The 25,094-nt window shown below is 43.5% G+C and overlaps 1 protein-coding gene across 3 annotated transcripts in view; it reads left to right on the forward strand.

Annotated features, from left to right (window-relative positions):
• Window positions 1-25,094, forward strand: part of inppl1a (inositol polyphosphate phosphatase-like 1a) — a 33,930-nt gene that overhangs the window by 4,673 nt on the left and 4,163 nt on the right. The window contains exons 2-25 of one of the 3 annotated variants that reach the window (XM_061681328.1): window positions 8,537-8,600; window positions 9,279-9,360; window positions 9,434-9,515; window positions 13,206-13,352; window positions 13,569-13,659; window positions 14,458-14,547; window positions 15,148-15,246; window positions 16,227-16,377; window positions 16,541-16,647; window positions 18,327-18,429; window positions 18,638-18,834; window positions 19,190-19,307; window positions 20,289-20,385; window positions 20,536-20,674; window positions 20,757-20,856; window positions 22,078-22,166; window positions 22,290-22,371; window positions 22,494-22,583; window positions 22,858-22,971; window positions 23,351-23,527; window positions 23,636-23,791; window positions 23,954-24,038; window positions 24,284-24,304; window positions 24,506-24,592. In XM_061681328.1, coding sequence (XP_061537312.1) covers window positions 8,537-8,600; window positions 9,279-9,360; window positions 9,434-9,515; window positions 13,206-13,352; window positions 13,569-13,659; window positions 14,458-14,547; window positions 15,148-15,246; window positions 16,227-16,377; window positions 16,541-16,647; window positions 18,327-18,429; window positions 18,638-18,834; window positions 19,190-19,307; window positions 20,289-20,385; window positions 20,536-20,674; window positions 20,757-20,856; window positions 22,078-22,166; window positions 22,290-22,371; window positions 22,494-22,583; window positions 22,858-22,971; window positions 23,351-23,527; window positions 23,636-23,791; window positions 23,954-24,038; window positions 24,284-24,304; window positions 24,506-24,592 — 2,568 coding nt within the window. Of the gene's footprint in view, window positions 1-8,536; window positions 8,601-9,212; window positions 9,361-9,433; window positions 9,516-13,205; window positions 13,353-13,568; window positions 13,660-14,457; window positions 14,548-15,147; window positions 15,247-16,226; window positions 16,378-16,540; window positions 16,648-18,326; window positions 18,430-18,637; window positions 18,835-19,189; window positions 19,308-20,288; window positions 20,386-20,535; window positions 20,675-20,756; window positions 20,857-22,077; window positions 22,167-22,289; window positions 22,372-22,493; window positions 22,584-22,857; window positions 22,972-23,350; window positions 23,528-23,635; window positions 23,792-23,953; window positions 24,039-24,283; window positions 24,305-24,505; window positions 24,593-25,094 lie in introns of all 3 variants that reach the window. The other 2 variants (XM_061681325.1, XM_061681327.1) reach the window with 2 other exon arrangements.

Genomic DNA, 25,094 nt, shown 5'->3' on the forward strand with positions numbered 1-25,094 from the left:
TTGCACTGTACCAGCTACGAGCTGCGACTGGAAAGCTCTCTCAGCTAAAAACACTGTCATCCAAAGGTGTAAAGTCGCTTGCTTAAAAAGTCACTCATCCTCACCTCCATGATGGTGTATAAGCTACTCTTCTAACAAGTGTTCTTATCAGTAAAAGAGAACAAGCAGCTAAGCATGCAATACACCGAGTAAGAAAGTAAGTTGGAGGAGTCCATAAGGGTATAAAGTATTATGAAATTAAATGCTTCAATTTATTGAATATTTATATTATCAGCAATATTATTTGTGTTTGTTCGTTTGCACCACGAGTGCTGAGTTTTAATTTTGAGTTTTCACATCTGCACAAGAAATGTTCTCAAAATTACATTGTATTTTACGATTTTTGTTTTTGTTTTTATCAGTTTAGCTTTGCTGAAGGACTATATGCCCCATTGAGAAGTACTTTCATTAGAATTGTTTACACTCCATAAGTTTATATCATGATGTACAGTAGATACACCGTTACGGTGAAGGGACTAAATTTATACCGCGTTACGCCATACCCATTCAAGTAGTGTCCTGGGTCACAGTCTTGCCTGACCAGAAAAGGGCCTTACTCAACTGTCCCAACAACCAATTTGAAGCATATTATTGTCCATATGCTATATGCATAGTAGATGCAAGCATGCTTGCCCTGTTGACTCACACACAGCCATGTACTTACTTCCTCCATGTGGGCTTTGTACCCATCCATGTGTTTCTATGTGTGCCAGTAGACTTAAGGGAATCGCGTTTGTGTTGGAGACATTAGAGAGATTTCATTAACACTGCTCTCTCATGCTAGTCAGTCTTTCAATCTTTGCATGTTACTTCTGCTTACAACCCAGACTGTCTGCATTTAGACGAGCTTTTTCTGTCAGGAAGTCACCACTTTTGATTACTCAGTTCCTGAACTACATCACAGCTAAAAGGTGGCTCATGTGGCTTGCACGTCACCACTTTTGATTACTCAGTTCCTGAACTACATCACAGCTAAAAGGTGGCTCATGTGGCTTGCACGTCTTCCTCACATTGATTCTGGGTTCAAATCTCAGCCCAGGCCCTGCTTGTGTGTTTTTGGGGGGTTCTTTGGCTTCCTGTCACATTCCAAAAACATGCATGTTAATTCATTGAAAACAAAGACCAACTTCCCACAGGTATGAATGTAAGTGTTAGTGGTCTTCCACTGTATGTGTGCCGTGTGAGTGACTATCATCCCAGTAGAAAGCGCAAAAATGAGTGGCACTACTTGACTTTCATGAAATAGCTGTAAGTTTTTGTGTTGTCATCTTAAGTTCTTATTTTATATTTTACCTCAATGCTCACCAATTGTTACGGAACATTTACCACATAATTATAATTATGTTTATCTTGATTTAGCCGTAAAAAGGAAATCTGCGTAGAGGTTTCCTCTGAAGTGACGTGAAGTGGTTTTTGGGGTTGTTAACATCAGTACATAGGGTTAGAAGCTCTGTACACACATTTGATTGATGACTGTGATGCGAATGATAAAAGTGCACTAAGTGTGCAGTCTAGAAGGCAAACTAATAATGTCATTGCAGGCTGTCGGCAAGAACTGTTTTCACAGACAGGGATATTATGCTGTAGTTCATGAAGAGTTCATAGTTCAAAGGGTGAGACCGCTGAGGGATTGCTTTGCATTACCCACAGATACAGGAAACTGGTGACCAATGTCTTTATGAGTCATCTGTTATCATGTTCCCAAGAAGGGGGTGAGTGGGTCTCACTCCTACAGTTGTGGGAGTGGCTTTTGTACAATGGAGTGTCTCCACTGGCACCTAACCATTCCCAAGAGCACAATGTGGTCCTTAAATGTTTTCTTGAGTTAAAAAAATATACAACATACTGGCCCGTGTATAGTAAAACCTCTAAGTTAAAACACAATCCATTCCAGGGCTCTGATTTGTTTAGATTTCCAAACAATCTTTTCAATAGGAAATAATTGAAATTAAATGTTCTGTTCCAAGGTCAGGCTATTCCATCATAAAACATGTCTTGTGATAGAGTAAATTCAGTTGGGATAGGTTTCAGCTTTTCCGTGACCCCGAACCTGATAAGCATTAGAAAATGAGTGATCTGTACTTATTTTTTAAAGTAACAAAATTAACTATCATACAAGTATTGTATATGGTTAAGGATGACCCAGTTGTTGATGCACTTCAGTTGCGTTAGTCCGATACACATCGAGTTTAAATGCCCCTTTTGTTTTTTACTCTTTCATCTTTGACGTCACAACCGCCGGTCACTCACTCAGGCTTCAGATGTTCCAACAAGTTGAATAACTTTATATTAAGACAATAAAACAATCAGTCACTCAATCTGTCTCTGTCTGTCCCTCGTGCGCGTGTGAATACAGTCACAATTAGTGTACCATTCTTCATGCTTCTTAATAAATAGTGTAATACAGTACCGCTATAAAATCGTCTTACCTTTGAATTTACTACTGGGGTAGAGGGCTGTCAATTTCATACGCTTTGCCATCAAATGCTTCCTCGGTCAGAGTTTCTTCAGAATGGATCTGTTCATCATCCAGAGAGGTTTCTTTCTTTCTTCTCATCATGAATAAGATGCTAGCATAGGATAGAGATATCAACGCCTGTTAAAACCTTCGAGAGTCTCTCGATGTTGGGGTCAGGAATGCGCCAACATAAGGAGAGCCCACGAGAAAACACCTTGGCTATCATTTTAATCTCAAACATCTTGGACAGAACATGTACCTCTTCTTCTTCCGCGTCATTATGCATATGGGCGTGTACGGCATAGGTTGCGGGCCTACATTAAAGGCACACAACTTGCAGAACTCAAAATGTTGACCTATTGCGAACGAAATGTTAACAAACACGGAAGCATTCTCATGGCTGAATTGTTTCTCATGAATATGGTATTGTGTCTGCACTTAAAATCAAATTCAGCATTTGTTGAATGTTGAAATGCCTATTTAAGCAGTGGCATTTAAAAGAGGCCCATGCCATCTGGGGATGAAGTATGTTGAGTGACAGTGTGTGATTTCCTTTCTCGATTGGGACAGCTTCAGCTAAATGAAAATTCCTCTCAGACAGACCTTCCTTGGTATCTGCAGCACGTCTAAACACGTTGAATGTCAGACTTAGACTTCTGTGTTTCTGTGGGTAGATGAAAAACAACTTCCGCACCATTACTTATTTAAAGGTGTGAGCTAAAAATAAATCTCTAGTACATACTATCACCCACAATAATTAACATTGAGCTGTGACAGTAAGGGTGTATTTTTTTGGCAAGATTAGGTGATTGGGTTTTTACTGTCAACATACTCTGTTGTTATCAACACATACACACACGCACACAGACACATACGTAGAGCGGAGCCTTGGGATTTTTATCTGTAAACCTTGTCTTTTACTCCTTCCCCTACCCCCTGAAACAATAGTATTTACTTTGACAGAGAATCTTGTCAGCTTTCAACAGGAAGACAAATCCTACAATGGATCTGTTACCACTGGCCCGTTCGTTGTTTTTAATATTACTTTAACAAGTATTTGAATTTGGGCATAGTTTTGGAGTATTTCTTTCCGCATAATTGTACTGGACTACTTACTGTAATCAAAAGTGAATGACCAGTCAACAATGAGAAATGTCAGATTACCTGTTACCATTTCTGTTTACTTCAGCATAATCTGCTTGGATTCATTTTGAATGATTATGGGAATGCGGTGGGATTTGTCCATCCCAAAGCTTGATTTACACCAATGATGAACAATTACAAGCAATAGCGTATATTCTCACCGTCTATGCAGTAGAAATTATGCAATACCGGAACAAAAAAATTTATTTTCCCACAACTTTTAAACCTTTGAAGATTGCAGGGCATAGTTCATCCATCCATCCATCCATTTTCTGAGCCGCTTTTCCTCACAAGGGTCGCGGGCGTGCTGGAGCCTATCCCAGCTGTCATCGGGCAGGAGGCGGGGTACACCCTGAACTGGTTGCCAGCCAATCGCAGGGCACATAGGAACAAATAACCATTCGCACTCACAGTCATGCCTACGGGCAATTTAGAGTCCCCAATTCATGCATGTTTTTGGGATGTGGGAGGAAACCGGAGTGCCCGGAGAAAACCCACGCAGGCACGGGGAGAACATGCAAACTCCACACAGGCGGGGCTGGGGATTGAACCCGGGTCCTCAGAACTGTGAGGCTGACGCTCTAACCAGTCGTCCACCGTGCCGCACAGGGCATAGTGTTTCTATTAAATCAGACTATCTTCGTACAGATGGGTATGTACCTCCATTCCCACTACGCATTCGCTATGTCGCAAAACGTAATTTTACAGTATCTGGTTGTATCGAACCATCAATCGTACTCTTTTGTGGTGGCATTAAAAAATTTTAAAAAAAAATAATAATAATAATAATTGTTGAATTTATTTGTTCCATCCATCCATCCATCCATCCATTTTCTTCCGCTTATCCGAAGTCGGGTCGCGGTGGCAGTAGCTTTAGCAGGGACACCCAGACTTCCCTCTCCCCAGCCACTACATCCAGCTCTTCCGGGGGGATCCCAAGGCGTTCCCAGGCCAGCCGAAGGATGTAGTCTCTCTAGCGTGTCCTGGGTCGTCCCCCGCGTCTCCTCCCGGTGGGACGTACCCGGAACACCTCACCGGTGGGGCGTCCGGGAGGCATCCGAATCAGATGCCCCAGCCACCTTATCTGGCTCCTCTCGATGTGGAGGAGCATCGGCTCTACTCTGAGATTCTCCCGGATGACCGAGCTTCTCACCCTATCTCTAAGGGAGAGCCCGGACACCTTGCGGAGGAAACTAATTTCGGCCGCTTGTATCTGGGATCTTGTTCTTTCAGTCACGACCCACAGCTCGTGACCATAGGTGAGGGTAGGAACGTCGATCGACCGGTAAATCGAGAGCTTCGCCTTCTGGCTTAGCTCCTTCTTTACCACAACAGATCGATACAAAGTCCGCATCACTCCAGACGCTGCACCGATCCACCTGTCGATCTCACGTTCCATTCTTCCCTCACTCGTAAACAAGACCCCAAGATACTTGAACTCCTCCACTTGGGGCAGGATCTCATCCCCGACCTGGATAAGGGCACGCCACCCTTTTCCGACTGAGGACCATGGTCTCAGATTTGGAGGTGCTGATTTTCATCCCAGCCGCTTCACACTCGGCTGCGAACTGCTCCAGTGAGAGTTGGAGGTCATGGCTTGATGAAGCAAAAAGCAGAGATGCAATACTGAGGCCACCAAACCGGACCCCTTCTACGCCTTGGCTGCGCCTAGAAATTTTGTCCATAAAAGTTGTGAACAGAATCGGTGACAAAGGGCAGCCTTGGCGGAGTCCAACCCTCACCGGAAACTAGTCCGACTTACTTCCGGATATGCGGACCAAACTCTGACACCGGTCGTACAGGGACCGAACAGCCCATATCAGGGGGTTCAGTACACAATACTCCCGAAGCACCCTCCACAGGACCCCCCGAGGGACACGGTCGAACGCCTTCTCCAAGTCCACAAAACATGTAGACTGGTTGGGCGAACTCACATGCACCCTCGAGGACCCTGCTAAGAGTGTAGAGCTGGTCCACTGTTCCACGGCCAGGACTAAAACCACACTGCTCCTCCTGAATCTGAGATCCAATTTCCTGACGGACCCTCCTCTCCAGCACCCCTGAATAGACCTTACCAGGGACGCTGAGGAGTGTGTCCCCCTGTAGTTGGAACACACACTCCGGTCGACCTTCTTAAAAAGGGGGACTACCACCCCAGTCTGCCAATCCAGAGGCACTGTCCCAGATGTCCACGCGATGTTGCAGAGGAGTGTTAACCAGGAAAGCCTTACAACATCCAGAGCCTTGAGGAACCCCCGGGCGAATCTCATCCACCCCCGGGGCCTTGCCACCGAGGAGCTTTTTAACCACCTCGGTGACCTCAACCCCAGAGATAGGAGAGCCCGCCTCAGAGAACCCAGACTCCGCTCCCTCATGGAAAGGCGTGTCGGTGGAATTGAGGAGGTCTTCGAAGTATTCTCCCCACCGGCTGACAACGTCCCGAGTCGAGGTCAGCAGCGCCCCCATCCCCACTATACACAGTGTTGATGGTGCACTGCTTCCCCCTCCTGAGACGCCGGATGGTGGACCTGAATTTCCTCGAAGCCGTCCAGATGTCTTTCTCCATGGCCTCACCGAACTCCTCATGCCCGATATGACTCCTTCTTCAGCTTGACGGCATCCCTCACTGTTGGTGTCCACCAACGGGTTTGGGGATTGCCGCCACGACAGGCACCAACCACCTTACGACCACAGAACATGGTCCACTCGGGCTCGATGTCCCCCGCCTCCTGCGGAACATGAGCAAAGTTCTGTCGGAGGTGGGAGTTGAAACTCCTTCTGACAGGGGATTCCGCTAGACGTTCCCAGCAGACCCTCACAATACGTTTGGGCCTGCCACGTCGGACCGGCATCTTCCCCCACCATCGAAGCCAACTCACCACCAGGTGGCGATCAGTTGACAGCTCCGCCCCTCTCTTCATCCGAGTGTCCAAGACATGCGGTGGCAAGTCCGATGACACGACCACAAAGTCGATCATCGAACTGCGACCTAGGGTGTCCTCCTTGAGCCGTCACCTTATCGTGGTGGAGGGGTTTGTGTGTCCCAATGATCCTAGGAGCTAAGTTGCCTGGGGCTTCACGCCCCTGGTAGGGTCACCCATGGCAAACAGGTCCTAGGTGAGGCAACAGACAAAGCACAGCTCAAAGACCCCTTATGAAGAAGACAAATTATGGACTCAGGTTTCCTTTTCCAGGACGCGTGTCACTGGGGCCCCCCTCTGGAGCCAGGCCTGGAGGTGGGGCTCGAAGGAGAGTGCCTGGTGGCCGGGCACAGCCCGAAAGGGTAACATGGGTCCCCCTTCCCATGGGCTCACCACCTGTGGGAGGGGCCATAGGGGTCGGGTGCAGTGTGAGCTGGGCGGTGGCCGAAGGCGGGGACCTTGGCGATCCGATCCCCGGCTACAGAAGCTGGCTCTAGGGATGTGGAATGTCACCTCTCTGGCAGGGAAGGAGCCCGAGCTGGTGTGTGAGGTCGAGAAGTTCCGACTAGATATAGTCGGACTCGCCTCCACGCACAGCTTGGGCTCTGATACCAGTCCTCTCGAGAGGGGTTAGACTCTCTGCCACTCTGGAGTTGCCCACGGTGAGAGACGCCGAGCAGGTGTGGGTATCCTTATTGCTCCCCGGCTCGTCGCCTGTACGTTGGGGTTCACCCCAGTGGACGAGAGGCTAGCCTCCCTCCGCCTTCGGGTGGGGGGACGGGTCCTAACTGTTGTTTGTGCCTATGCACCAAACAGCAATTCAGAGTACCCACCCTTTTTGGAGTTGTTGGAGGGGGTGCTGGAGAGCGCTCCCGCTGGGGACTCCATTGTTCTGCTGGGGGACTTCAATGCTCACGTGGGCAATGACAGTGAGACCTGGAAGGGTGCGATTGGGTGGAACGCCCCACCCAATCAGAACCCGAGCGGTGTTCTGTTATTGGACTTCTGTGCTCATCACGGCTTGTCCATAATGAACACCATGTTCAAGCACAAGGGAATTTATTTGTTGACTGACCAAAGTCTTACAAGTCTCATGTGGCATGATGGCAGGGTTTTGTGAGTTTCCTCTGTATACAATATGTTTATTGGTACCTACATGTTTTCGATGAAACACTTAATATTCGTGTGCTTGTTGCTTTAGGACATTGACAAAAAAAAGCTAAGTGGTCATGGCAGAATGAATTTCTGACATAGAATCAGCCTTCTGTTTATGTCTATACACTGTAAATAGGTACAAACGGAAGTGTGCAAACATAAGCTTGACTTGAATGGCAGACTATGCAGAGCATTTAACACAAGCATGTAAACAAATGCACAAATGGGAGACACACGGTGTACGTAACCCGGTTGACAAATTGAACACATCGTGTCCGGTCCACTAAGCAGACATGAAGTGCAGACATGCAAACCATTGATGTCCAGCTAGTAGCTGCAGGCGTACAGTCATGGCCGTTCAATCCCAATGTCACAACATTGATGAACAACTGGTTAAATGTGTTTAAGCTCAAAGGCCGCCCCCACTGATGTTGAAATTACTGTAATACAGACGTTTTTAACATTTTCTTCTACTGACTACTGTGTTTATGCTTTAATGATCACTGTGTGTATTATCGGTCCCCTGTATTCCACTATAAGGATGAAGACCGCTCACTGTTTAATCGACAGCAACAGGTTCAACTTTTCAACACTGCTGCTCCCCCATTCTAGGACGCGCGCACACACAAACACACACACAAGGCCCCACTCGCTGAGGTCAAGTACAAGTAATGTGTGTGTGTGTGTGTGTGTGTGTGTGTGTGTATATATATATATGTGTGTGTGTGTGTGTGTGCATGTCTGAAAGCAAGTTGTATTAGTAAAAGAAGAAAACATGGAAACTTTTTTTATTTCAATCTTGCTTTTCTCTCTTGTGCAGGTTTCAGAAGCATGTCCACACATACAGAATCCTCCCAGATGAAGAAGGATTTTTGGCTGTGCAGGTACATCGAAGACACACACGCACAAACACTTTCATACACTCATAGTCCACTGAGGGATCAGAATGTGGACTGAAGCAAAATAGCGTATTTGCTTCAATAGCAGCTGGTAGGCAGGCAGAGATGCTTTGGTTGGCTATGAGCTCTCACACTACACACACAAACCCGCACACACACACATACACTCACACACTGTGCCAACAGCAGTCTCATTGTGTGTCTCGTTCAACAGCTGTGTAGTCCACACCATCGCCACATGCCACACACATGCCTCCCAGGCACACGCCACCATGGCGCTCGCCCACATTGCTGACACCCTTTGCTGCTTTAACCGTGACGTCTAACACACACGTTGTTTTCTGTGAGTTTAGAGATTCGTTTGGCTCGGCTCACTGGAATCTGTGTGCAATATGCCAAAACACCTCCTCCTGATTTCATCTATATTTAGACTACTGGTCATATTTGCTTATGCAGCATGAATTACTGAATTATTTGGGCCACCAGACCATGACCGAACTATTTGTAGCAAAGTTGGTTCCATGTCTACAGTATAAAAATAATGTTTCCTCTTTTCCTCTGTCTTTTGGCATATCCTTCTGTTTGTCTTCCTCCCAGACGTCACAGGGCGTGCAGCCCAAGAGATTAAAAACATTACCAGAGCTTGTGTCGTTGTACCTGCAGCCCAGCCAGGGTCTGGTGACCACTCTGCTTTACGCTGTCGACCGAGAGGAAACCGCCATCCCCGATGACCGCGACTATTCAGGTACTTCTCCCAATAGAAGCCCAGTGGTGGCCTGTGTTGACATATGGTTAAACATCTCCTCCATGGTTGGTAGATGGCGAGGATGAGAAGCCACCTCTCCCCCCTCGGTCAGCCTCCACTTCTACTCCTCCTGGGTCAGATACATCCACCGACAGGTATAAAATGCATCATTAAATCACAAATAAGCAACTTCCTTTTTTGTTATGTTTCACTCATCTAAATACATGTGCAGTCACTCATTCTCAGCCCGCTCACACACTTACCATTACATCCTCCCTCTATCTCCCTTCCTTCCCACCCTGCATAATAAGGAAATCCACATCCAGTTTAGAGCCACTTGGGTAACAAATGAATCTTACGGTGCTGAAAAGCAGCTGTCATTTATGTTCATACCCACATTTGTGATGAATTGCTTTAAGCAAAGCAAATTTGTTTTCTTATTATTGAGCTTTGTATGATGTATTTATGTAACAGAACAGAAATCAGATTTCAGTTATGGTGTGAGTCATTTAAGGAAACACAATCTGATAAATACTTGACAACATTTGGCTAAATCACAACTCTGTAATATGGCTTGGCATAGTAGGAATTATTTAGTCCGCAGCCACAGTAAGAAATTGATTTATCTATTTCAGTTTCAAGAATTTCAGTCTGGCATAAACATACTGAATAATTATATTTTGGGGATTTAAACAAAAACAATTTTTCATTCATTTTTTAATTATTTATAATGCAGTGTAGACTTTTAGGTTAAAAAAAAAAAAAAACAATAAAAAATTAGAATTGCACCGCAGGGATCTCATTTGATGTGTGTCCCAGATCTGAGGTGCACAAAAATGAGCAGGGATGCATAAAACATGATCAATGTGCGTTCAGACGCACAGCATTGCTTACCTGTGTGTGTGTGTGTTTGTTGCTGAAGTGCTTCAGCAAATCGTTATCCACTAAAAGTACGAGTCCTGTCTTGGTGCTAGCCAATCAGAGGCAAAGGACAATGATTCCTTAAATACAGCAGAGTCTTTTTTTCCGGACTCGATAAATGTTCATTGTTGTGATAACCCCCAGCGTGCCGCACATGACGCTGCAAGCCGCTGGGTCAACGGCTTTGGATCCGTAGATGCACACAACTGGGACACATCTGAGAACGTTAACTGTTTATTACGTTCGCTAGCTCGGGAGCTAACTAGCAAGTGAGCTAAGGAATGAAACAGCTCGCTCTGGCTCGCTTGATTGTGGCGACATCGTTATAAACCGGTCACAAACTGGCGGACTGCAATCTGCGTCTGGACCCAGAAACAGTCCCATACGGAACCAGACCGTAGCCAAAAGAGGAAAAAAAATCGGAGAAAGATCAGAGAACGACCGATGAAGCAGGAGAACATTTGGAACAAACTGCACTCAAAATGGAATGATCAGTGACATTTTTGTTTGTACTTCAGAGTGGGATTTTTACACTGGGAGCACTTATTAAAAGTGCATATATGTGAAATGCCATTATGAACCAAAACAAAGGTTTTGATCAAACATAACCTCTGAAAGGGTTCAGTTGTTAAGATTTGTTAAATTAAAACATAGAAAATTGTCTGAGTCGTGTGGGGAACGGTGGACGACTGGTTGGAGCGTCTGCCTCACAGTTCTGAGGACCGGGGTTCAAATCCCGGCCCCGCCTGTGTGGAGTTTGCATGTTCTCCCCGTGCCTGCGTGGGTTTTATCTGGGTACTCCAGTTTCCTCCCACATCCCAAAAACATGCATGAATTGGAGACTCTAAATTGCCCGTAGGCATGACTGTCACTGTTGTGTCAAGATGCCAAACAGAAAAGGGGAAATTCTACTTTTTTATTTTCTTGGGGACTTTAGTTGAACACGTATAACTGTGAAATCCAGCCCTACTTTTATTTAATAAATTAGAGCGATTACCAGGGCAGACTTTGTAAGATGTGTACGTTTCTTTATTATTTTCTAATATCATTATATCAGTGGCATTAAATAAAGAAACATCAACAATACTATTGTTTATCATGAAGGTTTTGGGGGAAATATATTGTTCTAAAAAATGTTATATTGTGGCAGGCCTAAACACATGTATATAATATTGAGAGAGAGCAAGAGCAATGGATAACAAAAATATTGTACAAACAGGATTTTAAAAAAGTGTAATAACTGCAATGATATGGCGGAGGATTACTGTACCTGTATTCCATAATGATAAATTACAGGGACTCATTGTTCCAGGGCTGGGACTCATTGTTTCCATGACATGTGCATCCCAGGACTCTCATTGTCTCAAGTGTAAAATGATCAATGCACCACACACTAAATATTTCAGTTTCAAGGTACAGTCGTAGGAAACAATAAAGGGTGAGAAATGTTGCTGTATGCTTTGAATAGGAAAAGGTAGCACCATCTGGTGGACTAATGTATAAATTTGAAATTGAAAGCCAAACCTGTGATTGGCTGGCGACCAGTTCAGAGTGTACCCTGCCTCTCGCCCAGTGTCAGTTGAAATAGGCGCAGGCACACCCACAACCCAAGTGAGGATAAGCGGTTAAGAGAATGGATGTATGGATGAAAGCCAAACGACAACATTGAAATCTGTCAACATAAATGATTGCAGTAGTTCATCTTAAGATAAATGTGGAATAAAAAATGGCATTTTGAATGAAACTTTTTTTGTTTTGTTGCTAGGACAAATGTGTTGCATTTCTTAGCTTTTTCCATTTAAGCAACAGAGATGGCAAATCTGTTTTTTGTTTTCAACCATGACTGTCCTCTGGCAAATTCAACCACAGCCCAAATGTCTTGAAAATAAAATAACTAAATGGCACAAACGTTTAAGGGTGGTGCAGGCCATCCAAAAATCTAATTGGCTTGTGTGTGTGCATGGCATATTAGCAGTGTTCTCTGGGCAAAGTGTGGTAATTGATCATGCAATGTCTCAAAGACTAAATAAAGTGGTAACATTCCTTTCTGTGGCAGTGTTGTATAAAGAGTGTCTTAAAAAGAAGCATTCTTATGTGGGTAGTTAAGCTGTGGGTCTGCTCTCTGGTAGCGTGGAAATGTATATAAAGATCTGCCAGCACTACTGCAGCACTCATACATGCATCCCAATGGTGTTGAAAACAGTGGGGGAAATTATTTGGTAAAGTTTTCATAACCTGTAATGGTGTAAAACATGACAGTACTAGAGCAACAATGATCATAGTGAAGGATACAATAAACTTCAGATTGGTATATGTTACAGTATGTAAATTAAAATAAAAAACAATCAGGATAACATGCATATACTGTATCTATACCAAATGGCCTGAAGTCTAGGGATACATTTCTTCATTACTAATTTGATTTAATGTATCAGGGGAAGGCTAGTCTCCTTATGTCATTATCTTCCCTAGACATTTATCAAGATGCTTTTAACTTTGTGAGAACATTTTGGAGAAGCCCATTTTCTGACTGTCACTGTGAGCATGACACAAAGCAAGGTCCTTAAAGCCATGTTTGGATGAGTGTGGTCGGAAACCCCCCCCCCAAAATCTAAGATAAGAAAACCGTGGAAGATGTTTTAGCAGAAAAGAAAAATCAACTGAAGTATTAACTTCACCATTTTCATTTCCTGTTCCTGTAATCAGCCAGCCAGCAGTCTTTTTCGCATATGCATATGTGCTCATACATGCTCATGTGGTGTCCGGTCGGTTTTCTTTAGGAGCCTGGTCTTGGACCTGTTTCATATGGAACATGCCTTCAAAAAACATTGTTACTCCCAGTATATAAATAAACTTGACTTTACTATACATACATATTGTCAGTGTTTTTCAATTATGTTTGAGATCATATTTGTGTGTTTCAGTGCCCCAACAGCGAATGGCCTGAGCACTATCTCCCACGAGTATCTTAAGGGCAGCTATGCATTAGACCTGGAGGCTGTTAAACAGGGAGCCTGCTCGCTGCCTCACCTCAACAAGACACTTGTGTCCTCTTGCAAGCGTCTCAACGGGTGAGAGGGGGATTCGGTCACACACTCATACTTTGATCACATAGTACATTGTCACTAAATTATCACATGGGGTAATTTGTTGTGGATGAATATATTTATTTTTGACTAGGGGAAAGGCTTTTATACTTTTCTCATTGCTGAAGCAAAATGTACTGTATACACTTCAGCACAACTGACCTGTGAACCCACCCTTTTTTTTCCCCCTCCCATGAAAAGGGAAGTGGATAAGGTCCTGTCTGGTCTCGAGATCCTGTCAAAAGTCTTCGATCAGCAGAGTGCCTTCATGGTCTCGAAGATGATCCAACAAGTATGTCCTCCCTCCATCTCTCAGTGTAGCTCCATTTATCGATTAATGATCACAGATTTCCTTGGCGCATGGAAGGTCGAGTGAAAATTGAAACAGTTTAATATGAAAGTGTCACTGGCTTCAGTATTTATGAGACCATCCATCCATCCATCCATTTTCTACCGCTTATCTGAGGTCGGGTCGCGGGGGCAGTAGCTTTAGTAGGGACGCCCAGACTTCTCTCTCCCCAGCCACTTCATCCATCTCTTCCGGGGGGATCCGTGGCGTTCCCAGGCCAGCCGAAGGATGTAGTCTCTCCAGCGTGTCCTGGGTCGTCTCCGGGGTCTCCTCCCGGTGGGACGTGCCCAGAACACCTCACCGGGGAGGCGTCCGGGAGGCATCGGAATCAGATGCCCCAGCCACCTCATCTGGCTCCTCTCGATGTGGAGGAGCAGCGGCTGTACTCTGAGATCCTCCCGGATGACCGAGCTTCTCACCCTATCTCTAAGGGATCTATTTATAAGACCTTTTCTACAAACATGTTAATTGAGATAATTTTCCTACCACGGAAACCAGATTGTGCACGAGTGTCATGCGATCCTTTTTCCCCCAGGGACAATAGGATATACTTAGTCACACAAAAGCCACACTGTTAGTATGTAGCATATTTTGAAAGACACAATTTGTAATTGTTTCTTTCGGATACATCATTTATTTTAATGTCTGTTTATACTTTTAAAGATTATGTGCTGCATTAAAATCTCTGTCTTGTTACTAGGTTGATACATTTGCCTTCAAACACGTTTGTTTCTCATGCAGTCAGTGCATCAGGGTGGAGACCAGGAGTTGGAGAACCTTGTGACCAAGCTGGCCATCCTCAAAGACCTGCTGTCATCTATAGAGAAGAAGGTAAGCAGAGCATGCATTTAGTGTATGTAGTGTTGGCCTATCTCAAGTCCTATGTGCTTCTTTTACATAATCAGCAGTTCACATTTCTAGCCGTGGTGTAGTTCATGCTCACTGTCTCAGAACCATTGTTAATTGTATTATTAGTGCCTCTGCCAAAAGGGCTCATGAGAGCAGAAACTGCTTGTCAACCGCTTAAATATGTTTAATAACGAGCAATGACATGGTCGTAAGTATGATGACATTTAGATCAGAATCATTTGTTGAATTAGGTGGAGGGGTTTTGGTCAATTTTCTCATAGTTTAGCCGTTTACATTTTTCCCTTTACTGCGGCCTAATAGTATATGTTGGCCTTTATATGGACAAGCCTCCGACAGGGAAGGAAACCAGCAGAGTGCAATCAACCAAGCTACATGTCTCAAACCAAGTGATGCTCCACCTTCTTGGCTACTGTTAGGTCACATCCAGGAAATGGCTAACTGTTTCCTTGTTGACTCCAACATTGTACCTCAGAACAATGCAAAGCATGTGTGTGTGCTCCCGCTTTCATCTTTTTCTTCCACATACTCACTGTATGCATTTGTCTATAATGCTCCCCTCAGGCTCTGAAAGCTCTTCAGGACATGAGTTTGTCTACTTTGTGCTCCCCTCCTCCTCTCTCCATGCGTCACAGCAAAGCCATCCCTGTGCAGCCCTTCGAGGTACTAATCCGTTGCACTTCCTCTTTTTGAATCCTCAGGAGAATGCACTGTGATTGTTTTAGCATGGAAGTCCTCTTGATGTCCTCGAGAGTGGACTTAACATTTCTGCTGCAAATCCCAATTTTATGAGATGTTGCTGTCAAGGGAGGTTGCACACTTTACTTGAACTTTGATCAGACTGTAAAGTCATGAATTGCTCATCACACAGTAGCAAGTGTTTCCCAGACGAGTCATGTGAGACCAAAGGGATGTATGTAATACTCTTCCTGTTGCATCGTCTGTGGTTTTGAAGCTCCAAATGGTGTTTAGCACTTTTGTTCTCACATACTCCAAAAGGTAGGCACAATTTTGAGTTCCTATGTATATATACGATTGGGACTTTTTTTTTTTTTTTTTTTTTTTTTTTTTTTTTTTATACATTAAACCAGAAAGGAACAGAAAACAATTACAGGAGGTATTTTGGAAAAGGTGACAATAGAAACGGCGATGTCTTATTTGACATTAGCTCTCTGGGAATTTTGCATTCTCTGTGGTGAACTGTTTTCTGCAGTTTCCTGTTTGCACAGGAATAGAGATATTTTTGTCACAGAGGGTTCAACATGTGGCATCTGAATCACCTTCTGGCACAGCAGCAGATTCAGCCAACATTTTTGCAGGTTTGGGATTATTTTAATTTAAGAAAGAGTGCAAAACCTATTACTTAAAATTAAACATTTTGAGTAACTTCTAAAGTATGCAATGAACATGATTTGGTGAACTCCAACAACAATGGAGATGTCAGAGACATTTTATGTGATCATCATTCTTACTGTGGTTTGTTTGTTGATGTTCAGTCCACATTATTCCTTGGCAATTGAGAGTGCTACAGTATTTTATCACTTTGGATCCCCCTAGCTGCAAAATGAGCTGCAGTTCTTCCTTTACTTGTGAACAAGTCTGTTTCGAGAACTAAATCACTTACTCTTTGCATCCCATCACAGGTCAAACTGGATGTCTACCTGGCAGAGCTGACCAAGATAGGAAAGAGTCAGAAGTACACTCTGTCTGTGGATGTGGAGGGAGGTAGACTGGTAGTGATGAAGAAGGTGAAGGACAGCCAGGAAGACTGGACAACTTTCACACATGACAAAAGTAAGCGGCACACACCCAAGTGACTATGAAGGCAAACGGATAACTGTAATTTACCTTTTGCCCATGTTCTGTTTGTTTCTGTTTCTGTTTCTCTTTCTCTTTGCCTTTTCACCGCCGGTGTCCGTTTCCTCCCCTCCCATCACTCTGTCTGTTGACCTCTCAGTCCGTCAGCTGATCAAGTCTCAGCGGGTGCAGAATAAGCTGGGCATTGTTTTTGAGAAGGAAAAGGACAAGAGCCAAAGGAAAGACTTCGTATTCGCTAGTGCCAAGGTCATCACATGCACACTGATACGAATACATTGCCAAGACAAAACACCTGCATATTTGTATGTTCATATTTATAATCTAGACCACAGGTGTCAAACTAGTGCCCCGGGGGCCAGATCCGGCCCGCCACGTCATTTTATGTGGCCCGCGAGAGTGTGCATGGACTTTGTGTTTCTTGCTAAAATCCCAAAATTGGCTTCACTTTTAAAAATGTTGAGATATTGCAAGCATTTTTTTGTTACCAACCCCAATTCCAATGAAGTTGGGATGTTGTGTTAAACATAAATACAAACAGAATACAATGATTTGCAAATCATGTTCAACCTATATTTAATTGAATAGACTACAAAAAAAAGATATTTAATGTTAAAACTGATAAACTTGATTGTTTTTAGCAAATAATCATTAACTTAGAATTTTATGGCTGTAACACCTTCCAAAAAAGCTGGGACAGGTGGCAAAAAAGACTGAGAAGGTTGAGGAATGCTCATCATGCTGTTTGGAACATCCCACAGGTGAACAGGCTAATTGGGAACCGATGGGTGCCATGATTGGGTATAAAAGGAGCTTCCCTCAATTGCTCAGTCATTCAGAAGCAAAGATGAGGCGAAGTTCACCTCTTTGTGAACAAGTGTGTGAGAAAATAGTTGAACAGTTTCAGGACAATGTTCCTCAACGTACAATTGCAAGGGATTTAGGGTTTTCATCATCTAGGGTCCATAATATCCTCAAAAGGTTCAGAGAATCTGGAGAAATCACTATATAAGCGGCAAGGCCGAAAACCAACATTGAATGCGTGTGACCTTCGAACCCTCACTGCATCAAAAATCGACATCAATGTGTAAAGGATCTCACCACATGGGTTGAGGAACACTTCAGAAAACCAATGTCAGTAAATACAGTTTGGCGCTACATCCGTAAGTGCAACTTGAAACTACTATGCAAAGCAAAAGCTATTTACCAACAACACCCAGAAACGCCGCCGGCTTCTCTGGGCCCGAGCTCATCTAAGATGGAGTGATGCAAAGTGGAAAAGTGTTCTGTGGTCCGACGAGACCACATTTCAAATCGTTTTTGGAAATTGTGGATGTCGTGTCCTCCGGGCCAAAGAGGAAAAGAACCATCCGGACTGTTATGGACGCAAAGTTCAAAAGCCAGCATCTGCGATGGTACGGGGCTGTGTTAGTGCCAATGGCATGGGTAACTTACACATCTGTGAAGGCACCATTAATGCTGAAAGGTACATACAGGTTTTGGAGAAACATATGCTGCCATCCAAGCAACGTCTTTTTCATGGACGCCCCTGCTTATTTCAGCAAGACAATGCCAAACCACATTCTGCACGTGTTACAACAGCGTGGCTTTGTCGTAAAAGAGTGCGGGTACTAGACTGGCCTGCCTGCAGTCCAGACCTGTCTCCCATTGAAAATGTGTGGCGCATTATGAAGCGTAAAACATGATAACTGAGACCCCGGACTGTTGAACAGCTGAAGCTGTACATCAAGCAAGAATGGGAAAGAATTCCACCAACAAAGCTTCAAAAATTAGTGTCCTCAGTTCCCAAACGTTTATTGACTGTTGTTAAATATGATAATAATATAATATAATTAATAATTTGCTTCAAATGTTACATTGTTGAGGTCAGATTTTAAGTGTGCGTGCATCCGTGCGTGTGTGTTTAGAAACGGGAGGCCTTTTGCCAGCTGCTACAGCTGATGAAAAACAAACATTCAAACCAGGATGAGCCTGACATGATATCTGTCTTCATCGGCACCTGGAACATGGGTGAGACAATTTTTGTTTTTTTTTATTCTATTGCCTCCTCTTCAATGGCCACGCTTCCTGAATAATCCTGTGTAATAATAGAATTGCTATTCACAGAGTTATTCAAATAACTAATACTGTATTCTGTATTCAGATAAGATACTTTTAATAATCTGAGCCATTAATTGAGCATGAAGTTTTTCATTACTAAGCTACTATTTGTTATTAGGCTCTGTTCCTGCTCCGAAATCCTTGGCCTCATGGGTGTTATGCCGAGGACTCGGAAAGACTCTGGACGAGATGACCGTCACTATCCCACATGACCTGTATGCATTTGGCACGCAGGAAAACTCCGTGTGCGATCGGGAGTGGGTGGAGTCGTTACGAGTCATGTTGAAAGAACAAACAGAACTGGATTATAAACCGGTGAGGAAAGCTTCTTGTCATCATCCATCTGTTTTCTACTGGACTGTTAGCCAGTCAGTCACAGGGCACAAACAACCATTCACTCTCACATTAACACATACAGTATGGATGATTCCTTAGTTAGTCGAACAAGCGTGCTTTTGGAATGTGAGAGGAAGCACCTGTAGAAAACTCTCATAAAAACAGGGAGAACATGCAAAGTCCACACAGAAAGCAGAAACGCCCAAGCCGAGATTTGAATCTGGAACCTTTTGCCTGAGAGGCGCTAACCACACGTACTGCGTTGTTGTTATATATTTTTACATGCACGCACACACACTGTTTCCTAATTACCTTTTGTTTTACGTATTTGCAGATAGCGGTGCAGACACTATGGAACATAAAGGTCGCTGTGCTGGTGAAACCAGAACATGAGAACCGCATCAGCCATGTTGGAATGTCCAGTGTCAAGACTGGCATCGCCAACACACTTGGTAACCTCAATGCATTTTCTATACTGCTGTTCCTGTTCAGTGTAACAGGGAGCTGGAAGCTGAACTAGCTGACTATGGGCAAAGGGAGGACTTAAAACCGTGGACTGGCCGGCAGTCAATTACAGGGCACATATAGAGCCAGACAACTATTTACACTCACACCGTCACCAAGCTGGAACTGAAGTAAATCACCACATTCTCAGTGACACACTTCAGTATTCATTGTTGTTTTTGCTATGCATATTTAAGTGGGGCGGCACGGTGGCCGACTGGTTAGAGCGTCAGCCTCACAGTTCTGAAGACCCGGGTTCAATCCCCGGCCCCGACTGTGTGGAGTTTGCATGTTCTCCCCGTGCCTGCGTGGGTTTTCTCCGGGCACTCCGGTTTCCTCCCACATCCCAAAAACATGCATAAATTGGAGACTCTAAATTGCCCGTAGGTGTGACTGTGAGTGAGAATGGTTGTCTGTTTGTAAGTGCCCTGCGATTGGCTGGCAACCAGTTCACGGTGTACCCCGCCTCCTGTCCGATGACAGCTGGGATAGGCTCCAGCACGCCCGCGACCCTAGTGAGGATAAGCGGCTCAGAAAATGGATGTATGGATATTTAAGTGGGTGATGTCGAAAAGGACAACGTGGACAATGAATGGCACAATTGACAGGCATTTTCGGACGTCATTTGAAGTTCTTGAATTCAGTTTATTTGAAGATTGATGATTTAGTGTATTGAAAGGAGGTGCAGAGCTGCTCCTTACAAAACTATCCAAAATCTTTCATCTTTTATTTAGTTAAAATGTTGTTGTTGTCTAAATTTACTGACTTAAAAAAAGGTTGAGACTATTTGAAGGTTAGTTTTATTTGTACGTTTTGGTCTCTTTTAAATATGCTAATAAAAAGATTCTGTTAAAATTCTGTTTTCTCTGGTTGGTTAAACTGATCAGTGTCAAATCTTTTGTGTTAATATTTGGTTTCTGGTTTCCCAGGTAACAAAGGTGCTGTAGGGGTTTCTTTCATGTTTAACGGAACATCTTTCGGTTTTGTAAACTGTCACTTGACCTCGGGGAATGAAAAGATTGCAAGGTACCATCCCACACTTATTTAAGCATTTTCCCAATTCTAACAACTAAGATGTACACAGTTATACACACATTATAGAATCATGTGGCCTATATTTTTCAATTATGTAGACTACTTCAAATGCATTTCCTAATGTTCTAATGACCCTTGCAGGAGAAACCAAAACTATCTCGACATTTTGCGTCTGCTTTCACTTGGAGACAAACAGCTGAGTTCCTTTGACATTTCACTGCGCTTCACACATCTTTTCTGGCTGGGAGACCTCAATTACAGACTGGACATGGACATTCAGGTGAAGCAGGACACAGAAAAGCACACTTGTGCTGAGTGCCTTTAACCTTGTTTATTAATTGTTAGTGTTCCCGTGTTTGCAGGAGATCCTTAACTACATTAACAGGAAGGAGTTTGATCCACTGCTGAAGGTGGACCAGCTAAACCTGGAGAGGGAGAAGAACAAAGTATTTTTACGCTTCGGTTGGTGTGACTCAGTTTCCAATTTTCCACCGCACGCCATTTTTTCACCATCAAATCTACTTGGGAATGTTTCCAAAAGCTGTTGCACGCATACTAAAATTGATGTTTATCCATCCAACCATCGCTTATCCTCACTAGGGTGAGCTGGAGCCTATTCCAGCTGACTTGTGATGAGAGGCAGGGGTACACCCTTAACTGGTCGACAACAGGAAACATGTAGACAAACTAGCATTCACTCTCACATTCACACCTAGGGGCATGTTTTTGTGATGTGGGAGGAAGCCCGAGTATCAGGACCCACCCCAACCTCATGCAGATGTGGTAATCACTCGCCTACCGTGAGGTTCATTTGGAATTGAATGAAAACCCGTTAGTGTTGCAGGATTTTAGAACATGAATAATCTTTTTTGTCTAAATTTTCTTTCAGTTTCTTATTTAAAAAAAAATAATAATAATGTAGTTATTACTGGAGTCGTACTTAATAAAAAGCCTCGGCTGGGCACATGTTCTTTCAAGACTTTCTTACCTTTAGATTATCCTACAACCAGTGTCTACAAACAATAAGGCATCACATCAAATCAACAAAAGTGTTAAATGTCCCATAGTTTGGCTATTTAGACCTCCATGGTGTGACTCTCTAACGTAGACTTAATATAAAAGTGTCAATTTCATTTCAAGAAACACTGGTTTTGTCAGACGAGTGTCCGGAAAAGCCCCCTCTGACAGCTACCTGTGTTTACCCAGTTTTGATATCTGCTTTGTGCATATTTGGCTAAGACCGCCCCCTTTCCTCTGATTGGTTGCCTCCGTGTAGAAGACCCACTTTGAGAGCACACTGACCCGGGAGCTGAAAGAGAAGGCGGAGAGTCCCCTCTGTCCTCTCGGGCCTCTTGAGTGGTCAGTCCTCTCGGCAGAAAAACGTCTGGAACTTAGGAATGCGTGAATGACTTTAATTTCATTAAGACAATAGTACATGCCAAATACTCGAAGAAATTGGTTTGGCTAAATTTGGCCCCTTGAAGTTATTATTTAACCTACAGTATATAAAAATATTTTATTGAACTAAATTGCAAATGAGTAGAAGAGTTGCTCTTTTTTCCCCTCTTATTTTGCTGAACAGAAGGTAGCACTAACCTCTTTAACTTATTTTGGTCACTTAATAACTGGTGTTACCGTATTCTAAAAATCTTAAAACAGTATATTCTCTGATCTTTCTTGCAGCAGAGGAAGAGATCTCATTCCCACCCACCTACCGATACGAGCGTGGATCGAGGGACACGTATGTTTGGCAAAAGCAGAAAGCCACTGGGGTGTGTTGAGAAACTCCCACATGAAACTTTACACATTTCTGGCAACTGTTATTCTTTTGTGGCTTTTATTGTAAGGGGGGCCTGATAATGTTGCGGTGTGTTCTCCTTTGCTGTCTTGCCCAGATGAGGACTAATGTTCCATCCTGGTGTGATAGGATCTTGTGGAAATCTTACCCAGAAACACACATTGTTTGCAACTCCTATGGTAAAACAATTCACAGTATCTCATGGTAGTTTTTCAAAATTTACAGTGCTTTTCTTCTTTTTTTGTTTTTTAATCCACCTGGCAATGCTTTTTTTTTTTTTTTAATGATCCACTCTTTTTAGGGTGCACTGATGATATTGTGACGAGTGACCACTCCCCAGTGTTTGCCACATTTGAGGTGGGCGTGACCTCACAGTTTGTCTCCAAGAAAGGTACAAATGGATGAAATGAATATTAATATCACCTGGTAAATTGTCCCTGGTCAGTATATGTAGTCCCGATCTTATCTGCCAGAATGAATGGAGTTTATTTTTGGTGTGGTTATGACAGGAGAGCCATTTTTGTGTACTGTAAGGGGTTTTGAACATGAAAATGCGCAGTATGATTTAAAGCTTTTATACAGGTACAGTAAAACAAAAAAGGACAAAGTGTTTTCCGTATCTGTTCACAACTAACCCACTACTTCATTCTTGTTGTTTGGCCCAGGGTTGCCTAAATCTTCTGAGCAGGCCTACATTGAATTTGAGAGCATCGAGGCCATAGTGAAGACTGCTAGCAGAACAAAGTTCTTCATCGAATTCTACTCCACATGTTTGGAAGGTGAGACCAAGCAGTCTTTTGCTCACGTCTATTCACACAAACGGTCATCTCCCACAAACCGTGTGAACTCCACCTGTCACGAGCGTCATAGACTTGCTGTAGAACCGAGTAGTTGTAATTGAACTGCATCTCTTTGTTCTTTTTCATGTCTCTAAACCTCCCTCCCTAATTCCAGGCAGTCAGTATACCTTTACAGCTAGCATCCATTTTGTCCCATTTTGCTCCCGCCTCCGCCTGTCCTCCCTCGTCACACTTTTGGATAAAATTCCATAGAAATATCACCCAACTTTTCTTCCCTCTCTCGTTCCCTCTCCCTTGCCTTTGTCGCCTCTCCCAACCCCTTCTGCCGTGCGTTTCTCTCGCTGTCTCTCATGTGTAGAGTTCAAGAAGAGTTACGAGAACGACAGTCAGAGTAGCGATAATGTCAACTTCCTCCGCGTGGGCTGGTCCAACAAGCAGCTGACGACGCTCAAACCTCTTCTGTCGGAGATCGAATACCTTCAGGACCAACACCTGCTCCTCACTGTGAAATCCCTGGATGGATATGAATCTTATGGTATGAACAAAGTGTCTTTGTTTGGGCTGGGTCCATGAAGAAATAGTCACTTGTTTCTTTTGCTTGTGTGTTATAGTATTCGGCCTTGTGTGTTTGTGTCACCACCAGGAGAGTGTGTGTTGGCGCTGAAGTCGATGATTGGCAGCACAGCGCAGCAGTTCCACACCTACCTGTCTCACCGTGGCGAGGAAACGGGAAACATCAGGGGGTCAATGAGGGTCAGAGTCCCTTCTGAAAGGATGGGAACCAGGGAAAGACTCTATGGTATCCGTACTTTTATGTACAACTTGTGTGAATCGACAATTTTAGTTAAACGTTCAAACACACTTTCTCATTCAAGTGCATCCAAACTTTTGATTGATGCTGTAAAATCTGAAAATATACAGAAATTCCCAAGTTGAAATTCTTTGTCACATTTGATTTCAGAGTGGATCAGTGTGGACAAAGATGAAGCAGGCGTACCGAAAGGGAAATCGACCCTGTCATCCAGAGTGGGGCACGAATATGTGAAGTTAGTACACACTTCGCATTGGGATAAATATGGTCTAGTGACGTCATACATCCTGCAGAATACATAGTAAAAATGTGTGTTCATTGTATATTATTATTATTATTATATTTATATTAATAATGTCATGGGTGTGTAGTAAGGGGAAAGCTTGACTTGCTACATTTGTTTTGTGACAAATGTCACAATGTGATGGTCTTAAATGGTGTTAAACAGTGTCATAGTGTTGTATTGTTATTTTTTCCCAGTGATGCCCTATATTGGACAAGGTAAGAGGCTATCTTTGTCTTGGGGACAAGGTTGGATTCAGGGAACTAATGTTGTGGACGTTATTTGAAAATGCTCACCATTTTGTCTAGTGTATTTTTATTTGTTTTATCTTGTCTGAGCTTTTGACATGGTGATATTTATCTTAAGGGTTCCCACATTTGTTCACAATTTGTCTCACATTACTCCGTACTGTTCTGCAGGCCACCTATGGTTCGTAAACAAGTTGGAGAGCTGGGGAAGGTCAGTGAAGAGGTCGAGAAGAGCAGCAAGGAGGAAACTGCTGCAAGGTGCGTGCACGTTGAGCCCAAGTACACTGAAACCTCTGAAAATGACACAGGGTGACATCATAAATAAATGGAATCTGTTTCAGTGTAAAATTTCACCATCAAAATAAATAATAATAATTCGTTATTTTTTTAAATAGCTTTTTAGCTGTAATTTAAGCGGCAAATGATTTAACCATTGCTATTAATAATAAGACAGAAACACGATAAATTGTTTGAATTTTTCTCATTTTTGTTAACTTATTGTTGTTGACTGAGCCGTACTGCTCCAGCCAGGAAAGAGCATGCATGTGCCGATTTAGTGGCCCTGTGGGTAATTCGCATCAAGGCAAGAAAATAACTACTGCGTTTCTCGGGCAGTTGCCTTATTATTGATTTAGCCATATAATCTGTGACAGCCCGGACATATATGTGTAGTACTCGTCATGTTCTGTGTTCATCATATTTTTCGTGTTTGTCATCACTGATACCCTTTCCTTGTGGTGGCATCACATAAAGCAAAAAT

Source organism: Phycodurus eques, chromosome 7 (genome assembly GCF_024500275.1).
Source record: "Phycodurus eques isolate BA_2022a chromosome 7, UOR_Pequ_1.1, whole genome shotgun sequence".
Taxonomy (NCBI): Eukaryota; Metazoa; Chordata; class Actinopteri; order Syngnathiformes; family Syngnathidae; genus Phycodurus; species Phycodurus eques.